This window comes from Gallus gallus, chromosome 1 (genome assembly GCF_016699485.2).
Source record: "Gallus gallus isolate bGalGal1 chromosome 1, bGalGal1.mat.broiler.GRCg7b, whole genome shotgun sequence".
Classification (NCBI taxonomy): Eukaryota; Metazoa; Chordata; class Aves; order Galliformes; family Phasianidae; genus Gallus; species Gallus gallus.
This window is the reverse complement of record NC_052532.1, coordinates 180,254,363-180,271,074: the sequence shown is the minus strand read 5'-3', so window position 1 is coordinate 180,271,074 and position 16,712 is coordinate 180,254,363. Positions and strand designations below refer to the sequence as shown.

At 46.3% G+C, this 16,712-nt stretch overlaps 1 protein-coding gene across 2 annotated transcripts in view; it reads left to right on the top strand.

The window, feature by feature from the left end:
• The first annotated feature begins 9,167 nt into the window (after positions 1-9,167).
• The window catches only part of CUL5 (cullin 5), a 31,409-nt gene continuing 23,864 nt past the window's right edge, over positions 9,168-16,712 (top strand). Inside the window, exons 1-2 of one of the 2 annotated variants that reach the window (XM_015279528.4) lie at positions 9,168-9,516; positions 15,252-15,361. In XM_015279528.4, the coding sequence (XP_015135014.1) occupies positions 9,493-9,516; positions 15,252-15,361 (134 nt within the window). In that variant the 5' untranslated portion in view covers positions 9,168-9,492. Of the gene's footprint in view, positions 9,517-9,723; positions 14,579-15,251; positions 15,362-16,712 lie in introns of those variants that run through there. The other variant, XM_046898231.1, reaches the window with a different exon arrangement.

Below are 16,712 nucleotides of genomic sequence, written 5' to 3'. Positions count from 1 at the left end.
ACAGAAAATATTAAGAACAAAACAACAACAAAACCCTTTTTTTACAAACTGAACTTTGGTAAATCCAGTAAGGAAAAGGAAAAGCCCCTTAAAATAGGAACCTGTTTGTTTTTGGATTCACAGACCCAGCAGATGAATGGATATCATATACTATTTTTGTCTCCTCAGATGTTTAGCTTCATTGCTTTCAGTTTGATGATGAAAAAGTCTTCCTCTGCTCATTTAAATACTTTACACATGAATTCTTCAGATACTAGCTTGCTTATAATTCTGTTCTGTGTAGAAAACATAGTATAGCTGCATACCTTAATAGTCAGCCCAGGAAAAACATTTAGAAGTAACTTACACTCATAGCATTCAGTTATGCCTTCATTATGGAATTTACCTGCTGATGCAGGTCCATTGTATATGATTAAATTCCTGGTGGCTCCTCCATGCTCATAGAAAAGAGCAGAGGCTTGGTGGAGCAGTCAAGTACACAGTTACTGTGCTGAGACCCTCTCTGCTACAGCCAACCTCCACCTGGTACCCAAGCTGCTTATGTTAGAGCAAAGATATGTGGATCCACAATGCTCACAGGCATGTCAGTCCCAGTGTTTCAGCTCCCTCATACAGTACATGCTGCCTTGCTCTCTACTTATTAGCATCTGGAGAAGCAATTTTCCCCTAGCCGTAGACCCAAGCAAGCAACATCATCTCCTCCAAGTCTCCAGCCTTGCTTTTCACCCTGGCACAGCCACCTCAGAAGCCTCTGTTCACCCTGAAAAGAAAGGAGGGCTGAGGTTCTCTGCATGGGCATGGAAAGGGGAGGAACGCCAACCACAAATGTGCTGGGCTGTTTAAGAAACAATCACGCATCCAACCACAGTTGTCTATAGCTAGTGTTTGCATTGCTCATTTCTCAGAGTCCAAAGACAATCTTTTATATAAGTTATTGGAATCATAATTCTAGAAGAGGAATCTGTAAAATATACAGATATATATATATCTATACAACTCTCTGAGAAGCCTACTAGATAGGGATATGCAATAAATAAATAAATAAATACATAAAAAGTTTCCAATAATACTTTGTAAATCTTAGCTGTATGCAGCACTATTTACAATGCCTATATTTCATAGAAGCATAGAATCACAGAATGGCCTGGGTTGAAAAGGACCACAATGATCATCGAGTTTCAACCCCCCTGCTATGTGCAGGGTCGCCAACCAGCAGACCAGGCTGCCCAGAGCCACATCCAGCCTGGCCTTGAATGCCTCCAGGGATGGGGCATCCACAGCCTCCTTGGGCAACCTGTTCCAGTGCGTCACCACCCTCTGAGTGAAGAACTTTCTCCTAATATCCAACCTAAACCTCCCCTGTCTCAGTTAAAAACCATTCCCCCTCGTCCTATCACTATCCACCCTCATAAACAGCTGTTCCCCTCCTGTTTTTAAGCTCCCTTCAAGTACTGGAAGGCCACAGTGAGGTCTCCCCAGAGCCTTCTCTTCTCCAAGCTAAATAAGCCCAGCTTCCTCAATCTTTCTTCACAGGAGAGATGCTCCAGCCCTCTGATCACCTTGGTGGCCCTCCTCTGGACCCATTCCAAGAGCTCTGCATTTATTAAGATTAATAATAATGTCATTGAATGGATTTAAAACTGGAAGGATGTGATTAAAAAAAAAATCATCTTCCTGACCTCAGAGAGAAAAATGAATATATCCCATGGCTGCATGTATATTTATGCCCCAGCCCATTTCCAGTAGTAATTGAAGGCCTGGGTTTAGCAATAGGTTGCTTGAGGCTTTTGTCTGAAAACCATCTCTCTACCTATGTAGAGAGTCATTTCACTCAGCAGTATTTCCTCCTCTATGAAGCAAATACAGCTGTGGAAGAACTGGATTTTACTTCTGAGCATGGCAGAACTGTTTATCATGTTCCAGTGTATGTGCAGATCTTATGAAAGTAACGTGACTGAAGACATGCCAGCACGGCGTAACATCAAGACTATGAGGTTGTACAGGTTTCTGGAGACAATTTGCCTTGCACAATACTTAATTAGTGGGAACGTAGCCTGTGTGTAAAGAAAAGTACATTGATTCTGAGAACTCAAAAATATTTTTCTAAGCAGCAACTTGGAAGAGCTGTACTCACAGAGCTCCTCTCAGCAGTTGTTCTCCTTGGAGCTGTTGCTCCCACAAGCAGCCACTGGAACAGGAAATACAGAAACCCACTGCTCCCCGAGGACCAGTCAGGCACAGGGTGGCTGGGTATCAATCAGTGAGACACTGCACTCACCTTGCAGACTTCTTCCCATTCCATCTTCTCCCCTGCAGGTCTTCTTTACAGGAAAGAACACCAGAAGTTGTATTTGGCTCTAAGGTAGGACAGTGAATAGGGTGAGAGCAACAACCTCTACAGTTTTTAAGGTACTAAGGTACTAAGACTAAAGGGAGGAATTACGGAAAATAATTCAGTCATAATCCTAGTAATAAAAAGCTGGCAGGGCTGTACTGTTCTGCCACACTTGTGAGGGCTGTCAGTTTTGGTTTTCAGTGCCAAGCAAATAGAATCATAGAACCATAGAATCCTCAGTTGGAAGGGACCTCTAAAGGCCATCTAGTCCAGCTCCCCTGCAGTGAACAGGGATATCTGCAGCTCAATCAGGTGCTCAGAGCCTTGAAATTGTCCAGGGAAGAGGCATCCACCACCCCTCTGGGCAACCAGTTCCAGTGCCTCACCACCCTCACTATAAAAGACTTTTTCCATATATCCAAACTAAATCTTCCCTCTTCAAGTTTGAAACCATTCCCCTCTGTCCTATCACATCGTTCAGCTACTTAGTCACATTTTACATTGATTTCCTATTTTAAAATAATTACTGTTTATTTTTCAGGGGGAAAAAAAAAAGAAAGCCTCCTCCATGCAGATAATTTTTGTCATTTCCCTTATGTCTGGCCAGTGTTATACACAATGAAACTGGCTCATTACATCAGGGCAGAAGTTTAGAAGCCACACATCTCCATTCCAGTTAGTCAGACTACTGAAATAGCAACACCATCCATTTTACTGAGACCTTTTCCCAGTGGGAAACAGTGTCTGCTCCCAGAGAATTTCTAAAACAAAGGAGAGACAGAGCTCACTGAGCACCAAAAAGGAGTTACATATGTAAACAAGTGTCAGAAAAGCAGCCTATGAAATAGCAACTATTCATGTTATATCCTCTTGCATATCACCATGCTTCACAAATTCTAACTCGTGAGTACACGGAGTGAAACAGTAAAGTTTTGGATAGTATCCTATCCAAAAAAGGATAGGAGAGGAAAAAGTAGATCCGATGTAATTCCCTGCAGCACTTCTCTGCAGCTCTGCACCTGGGCATGGAGCAATGGCCACATTTGGTCTATGGTCACATTTGTCACAGTGCACACTGTGTGCTTCTCCCTGTCCCAGGAAGAGCTCTTCCTTGGCAAAGGCCTCCCGCAGGGTCTGCAGCACTCCACATAGTCTTCACTGGGACTCAGCAGAAAGCACAAAGGTTTCCACTGAGTAGGATATGAGGGAGTAACACTGTTGTCTAACAGTGTATCAGAGAATAACAAACATCAGAGACAGAGTTATTCAATCTGAAGGACAATGTCAGCATAAGAATGAACGGTTCATCCTGAGATGCACAGGACGGGTGGTTCTGGTGGTGCTGAGATACCACGATCTTAAACAATGTTAAGTGAAAGCAACAGTAATCACCTCAACTCCTACAAGGCAGGCAATTTTTCTATAACACTACTGTGATCAGCTGAAAGGGCAATGTGAAGCCCAGATAGTAAACACCAGAAAGAAAAGCATTTGCTTTCTTGGTAAAGTAGAAACACAGAGGCAATTCCACGTGAAATGTTTGGTCACCAACAGTGCTTCTTCTCTCAGCTACAGGTGCAGGTGTCTGTCTGTCCTCCCCATTTTGAAAGAGCTGACTTCAGAGACTGCCATGACATAGGCCATGCTAAGGGTTGTGGCTGTCCACTGCAGCAATCAATGACACTTGCCTGCCGAAGGAAAGAACGTAGGATTTATTATCCCTGCTGAGCAGATCTAGTTTGAGTGGAGAGGAGAATAAAACTGACTAATCGCCCATCAAATGCTTATTTCCATCGTAGACTAAGTGAAAATTAGAAGAAAATATGTTTCAGGGAATTAGATGGGAGCATAGCAGTGCGTATTTCTCTCTGATGCAGCTCAGAGTCAGCAGGTTTGCCCCTGGGCTCAATTCACTCCAAGCCATCTAGGATATTATGCAGGTTATTCATTTCACTGATCAGCCAAATCTTAGTGAGCTATCACTTGCAAATCATTCCGAACCCACAGATAGCTCTTGGATTAAGTGTCATTCACTCCCTCTTTTACAATCCATGCAAAGTACATAAAACTGTAGACCATTGTAGCACCATATACTAACCATAAACTAATATCTTCATTACCCTCAGAATTTAGTAATAGTCCATTTGCAGTAGAATTAAAGCAAATGAGATAAGATTATGTAACACGTTTTACTTTCAAAGTGCCCCAAAGTGGTACTAAAATGCCACGAAGCAAAACCATGAGGCTCAGAGATGTCTTTATTTCCCAGAAGATATTGTACAGATCTTTAGGAAAAAAAAAAATGCTATCATTATGTAAGGCATGTGAAATGAAATAATCATTATTTTTAATATCAGTTAAAAATACTGTTCTCCCCTTGTCTCAGAGCTTCTCAGTTGTCATAAAATCATAGAGTCATAGAATGGCTTCAGTTGGAGGGGACCTTGAAGATCATTGAGCTCCAACCCCCTGCTTTGGGCAGGGCTGTCCTCCCCAAACTCAGGCTGCCCCAGGCCCCATCCTACCTGGCACTGAGCTCCTCCAGGGGTTGGGTATCCACAGATTCTCTGGGCAGCTGTGCCAGTGCTTCACTGCACTCTGAACAAAGAATTTTTTCCTACCATCAGTTGCTGATCAAGTTCTTCAAAATCACTTGTTCAAGTGTTGTTCAAGTGTTCTTTATTCCTTGGCTGGCACCACTCACAGCTACTGCATGGGAGTACATCAGGGCAGAGTACAGTGCTTGATACTCGTACTCAGTGCTTTCATCACCGCTCCTTCCAGGCCAACCACATGAATGTTACTGCAGTGGCTGTAGGACTTCTAGGGTTGTCTACAGCAAACAAGACCACGGAAAGTACTTAACTGCTGTTGTGTCATGTGTACCTACATTTTTGTGCAAGTATGTTTGCATTAAAAAGTGCAAATATGGAGAAATCTATCAGGGTGGTGGATGGAAAGGGAAGTGGGAGAGGAATAGCAGGCTTCTGCCCATGCCCTACCCCGTCACACCACTGAGCTCTCTGTGTTCATCAAGACACCCTGCTAAGGACAGACTTAAAGATCATATTACAGCTTATCATAGAATGGCCTGAGTTGAAAAGGACCAAAACGACCATTGAGTTTCAACCCCCCTGCTATGTGCAGGGTCACCAACCAGCAGACCAGGCTGCCCAGAGCCACATCCAGCCTGGCCCTGAGTGCCTCCAGGGATGGGGCATCCACAACCTCCTCGGGCAACCTAAGATCTCCTTAAAGAAACAAACATAGCTTTAACAAATAAATAAGCAGGAGTAAATGGGACAATAAAGGACATCTTGGTCTTGTATATTTTATAACAGACAAGTAACATTATGGAATAAATCACTTCAAAACTTGGTGCTATGGAACAGCCCAAATTCATTCAGCTCAAAGGCTGCCTAAGCAAAATCTGCAGTTATGAAATTCTAATGATTTGCAGTGTGGTTTTGTACTCTAAGCTTTGCATCAAAGAGAACCGAGAGGAAGTTCTCTACAGAGTGCTATTTCTGGCAAATTTCTGTCTGTTTGTTTGGTTGTTTTCTCTGGGTAAATGATATCTAATTTCTTTCACAAAACATTTGAAACACATCACCAAATAGTGGCGTTCTTACCAAGCATGTACTTAAAAATTAAGAGAGGTGATAGAAACTGAAAGGAAAAGCAAATCTCAAATAATCGGAAACAGTCTCATTTTAAAAGAGCTTGAGGAAAAGAGGATAAACCAGTTCATGGAGTAGTGGCCAGAAATGTCTGCCTCCATGTCACAGCCTATAGGATACCTGCCTGTATCTCAGCTTCTCTGGTTCACAGACACAGGTACCTGTAAAGCCGTACTCATGCTGTGGCTGATGCACACATACACAATGCACACATTCTACTGACCTTGCCAGAGACCTCATAATATCAGCGCTGCTGTGGAATATGGACACAGCAGACAGTATGTAATACACTTCCATCTCTACTGTCTAATTATATATGATACATACAATTGTATAATCGCATGCTTTATACATACAATGAATATTGCATATATACTTAAATGGAAGTTATATTTATTCTATGTAACAGCAAAGAACAAAAAAATAAAGACCAATTGAAGCATTCTGACACTGCAAACTTTGTCAAATAAGAAACTTTCCAGTACCTCTGTGTTACTTCTCAGTTATGAGAAGGCCTTAATTAGGCTATTTGTTAATTTAATAAGGCTGCAGGCCCTATTTAGTCAACATTACCTAAATTTTCAGAGAGCATAGATTTGTTGAATGTTTTCTTATAGCTTTTCTATAGAGCTAACACCTTAGGGTCTCTATGCCTTACAGTACAAATCTATCTTCAAATCACATCCTTCACTGGATGCCCCAGAAAAGGCTCAGAAAGCACAATCCACCCCATTCCCCCATGAGAGATAGACCCCTTAGAGAACAGAGCTGTAATTGTTAGAAGCTAGGAGAGAGGCCCAGTGCTTGATGTCTAAGGCTGTATGTGAGGCAATTCTTGCCCTGTGTACTGCTTGCACTGACCCCACTGGTGGCTGTGAGCCTCTTGTTATGCCACTACCCTTCCAGATGGACAATTAGAAAGTCATCAGTGTTTCTCCTGGCAGCTGAGGAAAACAATGATAGAAATGAAGGAATGAAGGAGGGACAAGAGGCCTTGTAGAGGGATCTGGATAGACTGGGGCCATTGGGCAATCAGCAATGGCAGCAAGTTCAACAAAGGAAAATGCTGTGTGCTGCGTCCAGGATGGGTAATGTTGGACACTGGCAGACTGGAGCAGAGTGGGTGGGGAGCAACTCAGCAGGAAGGGATCTGGGGGGGCTGGTGACAGCAGTTCAGCACAAGCCAGCAGTGTGTCCTGGCAGCCAAAGGGCAAACCACCTTCTGGGGGTCATTACACACAACATGGCCAGCTGGTCAGAAGAGGTGATTCTCCTGCTACATTTAGTGCTGGTGTGGTCTCGCCTTGAGTACTGTGTGCGGTACTGGCCTCCACAATATAAAAAGGATGTTGAGGTGCTCAAATGTATCCAGAGGAGGGCAACACAATGGGTAACAGGGCTGGAGGCATGTCCTTTGAGGAAAGGCTGAGGACACATGGGTGTCCAGTCTGGAGAAGAGGAGGCCAAGCAGTGATCTCACTGCTCCCTGCAGCCCCCTGAGCAGGGGAAGCAGAGGGAGGTGTAAGGCTTTGTTCCTGAGAGCACAGAGCCACACCAGGGCAGGTTCAGACAGGGCAGTAGGAAAAAATCACTGCTGTGAGGATGGTCAAGCACTGGAACATGCTCCCCAGAGAGATTTTTGATGCCCCTTGCCTGTTGGTGTTCAACAGGTGTTTGGGCAATGCCCTTGGCAATATGCATGAAATTTTAGTTAGCCCTGAAGTGGGCAGGCAGTTGGACTAGATGATGTTTGAAGGTCCCTTCCAGATGAACTATTCCATCCTGTTCTGTTCTATCCATTTCTCAGGGGTGGCCTGCAGCTGACAATTTCAAGACAAGTCTGTCTGTTCCCTCAGTTCTTCTATAGAATTGCAGAATCACAGAATGGTTTGGGTTAGAAGAAACCTTAAAGCCCATCCAGTTCCAACCCCCCACCATGGGCTGATTGCCACCCAGCAGCTGAGGCTGCCCAGGGCCCCATCCAACCTGGCACTGAATGCCTTCAGGGATGGGGCACCACAGCTTTCTGTTCAGCTGTGCCAGTGCCTCACCACACTCTGAGTAAAGAATTTCTTCTGACAGTTAACCTAAATTTCTCCTTTTTTAGTTTAAAGCCATTTCCTCTTGTTCTATCACTATCCTCCCATGTGAAAAGTCAGTCTTCCTCCCGCATATAAGCTCCTGTCAAGTACTGGAAGGCCGCAGTGAGGTCTCCCTGAAGCCTTCTCTTCTCCAAGCTAAACAAGCACAAATTCCTCAACTTTTCTTCATAGGAGAGGTGCTCCAGCCCTCTGATCATCTTTGTGCCTCTCCTCTGGACCCAATTCAACAGCTCCACATCCTTCCTGTACCGGGTCCCCCAAAGCCCAGGGTAACGTTCCAGATGGGGCCTCACAAGGACAGAGTAGAGAAGGACAATCCCCTCGCTCTCCCCGCTGCCACCCCTCTGCTGATGCAGCCCAGGGTGCCGGTGGCCTTCTGCTCTGTGAGCACACACTGCTGGATCATGCACAGCTTTTTGTCCATCAGGATCCCCAAGTCCTTTTCCACAGGGCTGCTGTCAACGAGTACTCCTCCCAGACTGTACTTCTATCTGTGATGTCCCTGATCCAGATGGAGCACTTGGCCTTGTGGAACCCCACTGTAGGTCAACTTTTCAAGCCTGTCCAGTTCTCTTTCCAACTTCTGCTAGGTGGAGAGCAACATCAGCCGTGCTTTGGCACAGCAAGGCCTCAGCCACCCAGGCTCCCGCCTCTGTACACGGGCGGGTGGGTGCTACTGCACATGGTGTGCTGGTGGCAGGGCTGGGATGACAGGAATCCTGAGGTCAGAGGAAAGCTGAAATGTTTTCTTTAAGATACGTTTTGGATGAAGGATGCCTTTTCAAACAGAAAAGTAAAATTATGTCTCCTATAGCTACACGCTGAAAAATCCCACCCAGAAAGTGCCTAAAACAACACGTGTCTCACCGAACAGAAAAACCGTGAAGTCAAAAGGGTTCATGAAGGAAAGCGACCCCCCCTCCGGCCGCGGAGCGCCTTCAGGTCGGGGTGCGCTCGCGAGGGGAGGCGGCCGCCAGGGGGCGCTGCAGGCGGAGCTCCCGCCCGGGCCTCCCTCCGCGCTTGGCGGCGGGGCCGGCTCGGCGGCGCCGCATCATGTGGGCCGGCCCCTTCCATGGAGCCGGGGCTGCTGCCGAGCGCCTCCTGGGCGGACGCCGCCATGAGGCTCTGAGGGGCGGCTGCGTGCGGAGGAGCCAGCCGGTCGCGCCGCGGAGCGCCCCGAGCACGGTGCCGGCCTCGCCCCCGGGCAGGGGAACCCGGAGCTGCGGCCGCTGCTACTACTGCTGCCGCCGCCGCGGGTCGGGCCGGGCGGGCGGGCGGCCCGCGGCCATGTAAAGCGGCGGCGGCCGGAGGAGAGCCGAGCCGAGCCCGGGGAGAGGAGCCGCCGTCGGCGGGGAGGCCCCGCGGGGGGGGGATCATGGCGACGTCTAATCTCTTAAAGGTGAGAGCGGGCCCTGCGCGCGGGGAGAGGCGGCGGGGGCCGGGGCCGGGCTCCGGGGCTGCCCCGCACCGGCTGGGCCTCCGGGCGGCGGCACGGGCAGGCCGCGGCGCTGCGCCCGGGGCAGAGGGGGCGGCCCGGGCCCGGCCTCGGGCGTACGGCGCCGGGCTCGGCGTGGGGCCCGGCCGTGGCCTCCTGCTCACGGCTCCGTCCGCCCGGGCGGGGAGCAGCGCCGCGCCGGGCTGCCGGACGGGGTCGGCCCTTTGTTTATTTCGGGGAACCCCGCGGTGCAGAAAAGGAGTTTTGAGTTGAACAAAGAGTTGGGGAATGCCTTCGCCGCGAGCAGGTGTCGTCGGTCGGGTTGCCAGCGCGTTCTGGCGTTTTCTTTTTCGCTTACTGCGCTTCGCTGCGAAGGAAAAACTCCTCGAGGCCTTTAATCGGCTCTGCTTCGGGGCTCAGATGTTGGCAGGCTCGTTCCCGGTGTTTGGTGGCAGATGTCAGTCACCCCAAACCGAGCCAAGTTTGCACAGAAGTTTTGGCTGTGACAGGCCGTGCCCAGCCCGGGACTGCTCGTCCCGAGCTGTGTGGTGTGCGCGGGGACCCGGCCCTCTGTGGCCTCCAGGGCTGTGCCAGTGTGCCCGGAGCCGGCCTGCCCCACACGACTGCTTCTGGTGCCCTCAGAGAGCCGGCCTGCCCCACACAGCTGCTCCTGGTGCGCTTCTGGGATGTCAGCCTGGTTGGGGTGCAAGGCCTTCACAAGGCTGCCGGGTTTGGTTACTTGCAGCAGTAAGCAGTATAAAATGGATGTATATTTAGAAGTATATGTGTGGCCAGTTCCATGTATTATACTTCAGTGCAGTTCTGAAGAGGTGCTGCTTGCATTCCAGCAACCTGGCATGTGCTGGGTGTATGGGTTTGCCCTGAGGCTGTTCTGAGACTCAGTGAGAAGAGAAATAATCAATAGCCTCGTGTCTTCCTCGTATCCAGAAAAGGTTTCACTTCTCAAAGTAAGCCCACACACATACACACATGCTCGTATACATATGAATTTATGGAAATTGACATGTAATTAAAATGAATTTTCATTCAATTATCTTTTTTTTTTTTTCCCTGTAACTGGTTATCTAGATATTAAAGTGGATAAGACCAAACTAAAAATCTCAAATGGAAGAATTCAGGGCTGCGGGAGAAAAGCTTCGTGTCCCACTCAGACCTATAGGGACAAAATGGGATTTCCTTAGGAGAGCGTGGTTTTAGAGCTTGGACAAGCTCAGACAATTTGTCTGCTTGTTATTGCTGTAGTCCACTGCCTTGCAGTACGTCTAAGGGTCTCTGGAAAGGCCACTATTTGCTCTGACAAGACATGGCTGTATAGCTTGTAGCAGCTAGAAGAAACAGGCCTGCGAGATCTGTCAGCGTTCCTCTTCAGCTGTTTTGAAAGAATAAGAGTGCAGTAAGTGCAAATAGAGTCCAAGGCCTTGCTTTTGTCAGGTGGCTCTCACTGGTCTGAAGCTGTTTTGTTGGTGTAGTGGCATGTCTGCAGTTGGCCTTTAAATCATTAGCATTTTAAATGGACAGAAAGGTACACATGCACAGTGTGCTTCCAGAGGAATGCTACATAGGTGTTCAGAACACCTGGGAGCGTTCTTAAGCCATATATCTGACTAATTAGGGAGCTTTCTGAAGACAATGAGCTATGACTGCTACCTCGTGAATGAGAAGGTCATACAGTGATTTGGCTTTGTCTATAACGACAGGCTAAACCAATAAGATAATTGTGACTAGATAAGGGCTTTTGTTCCCCAGCTGCGATGCTCAGTGTGCTCCCATTGCAGCGAGCTGTTGATTGCAGGTTTTTGCCGAGAGTGCCTTGTGCTGACTGAGATTTGTGAAATGCAACTCTGCCTTCGTGTTTAGGGCAAAAAAGAACAGAAAAAAAAAAAGCAGTGTCCTCTGCATAGTAAAAACACGTGAGGTTTTTCGGTATTAAAAACAAAACAAGACCCTAACACATCATCGAACCCGCGTCAGCTTTAGGCGGGTCTCAGTTTCGCTAGGATAAACAGGAACTGAGAGTTTGGTGTTTCCCCCGTCTTCTCTCAACCTTCTGCATAGGTGAGAAGACGAAGTGAAATACTCCTTTCTTATTCTAGTAAGGAATCCCGGCTGAATCAATGCCTGACAGCCTCTCATCGCGTCGCAGGGCATCGCTTCAGCTGTGCTGGTGCAGCTTTCAGAATTGTGAAAGGTAAATTAATTTTTCAGGGCAGGTGTTGGAGTGTCAGCTGCTGGCTTTGCGGTGGCGATTTGTGAAGTGAAGGCACACGGCTTTCTCTGCAGCTCCTGGAACAGAGAGCGGCTCAGCTTATCGCAGCGCAAAGGAAACCTGTAGCTGTACCCACGTGAGCAGGTCTTGACGCTTCTGTAGCTGCTGGAGGTGGCAGCAATGCAAGAGTTGGTGCAAGCAAGCTGAGTTGCAGTCTGAGCCTGGTGTTAGGGGGGAAGCAGCAAAGCAAGAAGCAGATTTGCCGTAGGCTTAAGTGAGAACCGTGATCTACCTTTCATTTGTTTCAGCTGTGTTTTGTGGGTCTCATGCCTCTGTCACTTAAAGCCGGAAACGTTGCTGCAGTTTTCTAGCTCTTCAACTTAAAGAGAATATCTCCAGATATGTTTGGTTTATCCTGCCTGTTTCCAAATAGAGCAGCTTGTGGTGGATGCTGCATTCCGCTCGGTTACGCAGCAGAGATTTCCCCATGGCTGTCTTTCTGCTTTGTGTAGTGACTGTGCTACGGTCATCTCACTGACTGTCAGAGCTGCGAGTAGCAGAGAGGAATCAGAATGGGGAAGTGTCCTGCTTACCGTAGGCTGGGACCTCATCTTCCCTACCTCATCCCTTTTGAATTAGCCTTCATACACAGTGCCTGAAAACAGCTCAGTGGTAGAAGCATAGGCATATTGAGATGTGCTCAGTGATGGAGGATGCTGCTTTTTCACAGTACTGTGCAGTGCATCTGACACAGATCAGGGCTGCAACTCTATGTGGCCTAAAATATTGAGTGTACACAGTAAAAAGTGCTGGGTGGCCGAGTGGACGTTTCAAAGTACAGAGGGACAGCAGCACGGAGACTGCTGGGACCTGCCCGGCCTGGGAGCCTCGCTCCCCTCACCCCTGGGCTGCCTCCTGGTGCCATCTGCATTCATGTAGGCTCTCTCTCCATATCCCATGCCTGCTCCTGCTGTGCTTCTCTTCACCTTGCTTGCAATTACAGAGAGGAGATCTGTGTTATGCAGTAGGACCCAAGTCAGGAGAGCTGTTAGTGGAACTGCTCTGTTTGTGTTGTTTGTATTGTTTTACTATTTACTATTTGTATTATTTTACTAATTCTACATAGTATCTACCAACGCAGTCTGGGGGATTTTTTGTCTGCCATTGTAAAATGTTGCATTTAAGTGTGTGTTCATTGAAGAGAGGAGTAGGAAGAGTAACGCTGTAGTATGTATTTCAATGTAGCAGCGATGTTATATACTTTTCAAGTGAAGTTGTGTTAAAATGGAACTTTAAATCTCTGTGAGTACATTCAGTAAAGTGACTTCTGAAACACAGAGTATCTTTAAGTGGAGGTATTTTTCACAGCATTAAATGTTAAACTCCAGGAGTGGTTACTTTGCCAGGGTATGGCCATCAGTCCTCATTGGTGCTTTCAGAGAAGCGCATGGAGTAACTTCAGTTAGAGGTGCTGCTTGCCTTCCTGCTTGCCTTCCCTTGGAGCTGTGGCTCAGGGCTGGGCTGCATGGGGCTGTGAGCAGCCCAGTCTGGTGGGAGGTGTCCCTGCCTGTGTGGTCCTTGAGGATCTTCCAACCCAAACCATTCTATGATTCTTAGCGTGCGCAGGGAAATTGGGGTATGAATCCCACAAATACTGCTTCTTGCGAACACAGGTGTTCTTCATCCATGTTTTGCAGTGAAACACTGGCAAAGGTATAGCATTCATTTGTATGCTTTTATCTTCTGTTATGTTCAGGGCTGAACTGCAGAACAGGCTTTGTACCTCTACCAGAAAACATATGGGATCTGAAGGTTCACTCCAGAGGGAAGCTTTGAAGGAAGTTGGTTTTACTCATTTGATAATGCCTTTTCTGGAACTTGTAACTCTACAGCAGCTCGTCTTTCAAGTTTTTTAACCCTCAAAGAAGGACTGGGAACATAAATGTCTGCAGGAAGAGGCTAACCACTTTCTCAGGAATAGAGAAGATGAGAGAAAGCCATCAAAGTTTGGGAAGTAATCGTAAAGCCAGGCCTTTCTGGGGCAGCGTGTGTTCTGCTCTTGGATGTTCAAAGATGAGGCACTCAAGTTGGTTTTTTTTTTACAGGGGAAGATAACAATGGGCAAAACCATCTCTGAATTTCACAAGCAATGTACAGTATTTGCTTACATGTTGAAAGGGTTCTGAATTCAGACAGGGGCTGCTTGCTTGAGACTCGAGTTCTGTAGCCATTGTAGTAGCGAGATGGTGCTGCTGCTACAGTTACTGTGGTGCCTGCTGCATCTCTATCATGTAAAGCTGAGGCATGGGAGCTGCAGGGGATACAGGTTCTGAACTGTACTCTGAATATTAAACAACAAATGTATTCTTAAATTTCCACGTGCATGTTATTCAGGAGGAGATGGTTTTGAGAACGCGGCATGCTGCTTGTGCCTATTTGTCTGAAGAGCTGCTAGTGGAGAGCAGCGTGCTTGTCAGCATTTCAAATAGTTAGACTGTATTATGTGCTGTGTTTGAAGTGAATTGTGTCACGTGCAGAATGACTAGCCAAGACAATGACCTGTTCAAAAGTAAACTTAGCAGTAGAGATAACCAGCAGTCTCCTGTCACGGCTCCCAACCAACTCATCTTTTTAATTGCAGATTTTCTTTTTAAGATGTGGAGCAGAAAGCAAATAGGTTTGCGACGTGTGCAGTGAAACTCGTTTTCTCTCCTAAAGTGGTTTTGTTCTGTTTTTCCAGTACCGGCAGTCCGCCTGTATACTGCAGTGAGGGAGGTTTTTTGGGACAGTCAGAATGAGGTGGGAGCTCTTGGATTCTTTAGCTTTCCTCTTAAATGGCATAGTGAGTTTGAAAAAATTCACCTGGGATTGGATTTTTTTGGTGTGAATTATTCTTAGTTGTACCAACTGTAATGTTGGCTGTCTAATTGCCTGGGGGCAGTTAACCCCTAGGAGAGGGCCTGTGATACAGCAGCTCCTACGTTCCTCTGCTTCCCTCCTCTCTGTGCTGTTTGTGCCCAACACACAGTAGAGAAGAAGGTACGTGGCAGCACCCACAGGTACTCCTGGTTCCTCGCTGCTGCTTTGGTTGCAGTCATTTATTCCAGCCAGGTTTGCAGTTCTGCCTCGTGGCTGTTGTTGTGTATCTTGGCTGCAGCAGTGCGGCTGAGTGGCACTCACGTTGTCCATGTATAACTGCATAACAGGTGAAGGACATTTTCCAGAACGTGTCATATTGTAACTGGTGGGGTGCGCTAAGGAAGAAGTTGGTTGGCTGCTTCTGCTGCTTTTTGGAATAGTGCTCACTGTAAAAAGCTTTGTTCAGCTGTGGGATTGTTGCTCAAACACCAACTTGTCTGCAGTACCTCTGACAAGAAGGTATTTTCGTGCTAACCATAGAAACTTCAGTTCTTACAGGTAATTCCTAATAATAATTTATTTTACTAACAGTACGTTATTTTGTTCCTTTTAGAATAAAGGTTCGCTTCAGTTTGAAGACAAATGGGATTTCATGCGCCCTATTGTCCTGAAACTTCTTCGTCAGGAGTCCGTCACAAAACAGCAGTGGTTTGATCTGTTCTCGTAAGTACTTCTTCAGCACCCTGCATCCTTCTCTGCAGTAGGGATATTTGTGGTTCTGCTGATAGAGAAGTCAGACTGCGCAGACTATGTGGGAGCACGCAGGACAGAAGTGCTAGCTTACGCTTTATTACGTGTGCCTACTTCAGAATAAATGTACAGAAGTACTGTTCTATTGAGATTCAGATCTGTGCAGGTAATGTGGAGGAAGAACAGCAGAGCGTAGCCTTCAGCCTATCATAGTAAGTAAGCTTTCCACCTGCCCACAAAGCTTTTGTTAGAGAGACACTGTCGTTTGCTGCTTGGGCAGTAAGTTCTTTGAAGGCAGTTCATTATTCCGATTTAAATGCTTTTCTTCTGAAGGAACTTAAAAATGCTACTGAAGTAAAAGGATAATGCAGATTTAACCAGTATAATTTGAATAATTGAATAGCACATATAACATTTTTCAGACATTGTTTGCATCACTGTACTTCCTAAAAATCTAAGAGAAGAGGATTGCTCTCTCGGGGTAAAAACATCATTGTGTTTTCCTCCTTCCAAAAATCCTGAATTTACCACCTGTTCAGTGCTGATTTTTCTTCTTAAAATACATCACGTCACCTTTGTCAGCTTAGTGAGGAAGTGCGTTACAACCTACATATCAAAAGTTTACTTAGAATTATCTTTGTCTCAACATGGAATTGTTTTCCCACAAATACTTCAGTTGCTTAACGCTGCACTTTCTTCCTCTACTTTTTAAAATCACTCACTAAATTTGGTTTAATTTAAATGACTTGTCTTCCAGACTGCATCTTTATTGCTCTTTTCAGTAAGAACAGTGCAGTGATTCTCCTTAGAGCCATCTTACTGCACCTGTCATGCTTTTCTGCCAACTAAACAGGAAGGTAGTTTATCACGTAATGAGTTTTAATATCTCATGATGTCACAGCCATAGTAGTTGCCAGAAACGTGGCGTAGTTAAGTTACAAATTCAGTTCTGAGTCACTGCTTTCATTTTTTTAAATAATTAGTTCAGTAATTCTCCATTAGTGTTGGATTTTTTCCTTTATTATTTTGCTAGTAGCTGAATTGTTGGATCAAACTTAAGTGTCTTTATGGCTAAATTAAGTATATTAAAGGAAGGGAGCCCACTCTTCTAGGTTCTTATTTTTGGACAGTGATTTTGTTAAGCTTTTTAAGAAAAGTGTGGAAGATGTGTCCTCTACCTGAGCTTTGTGTATATTCTTCCAGCATTGCTTTTCACTTTTGTCATGAACTGATGACATTCTACGTTCATTAACACTTTTTTTTCCTGTGAAATCTGTGTGAGTCCCACAAGTTAGCGAGACCTTTGTAAATTCTTGGCCAGCAC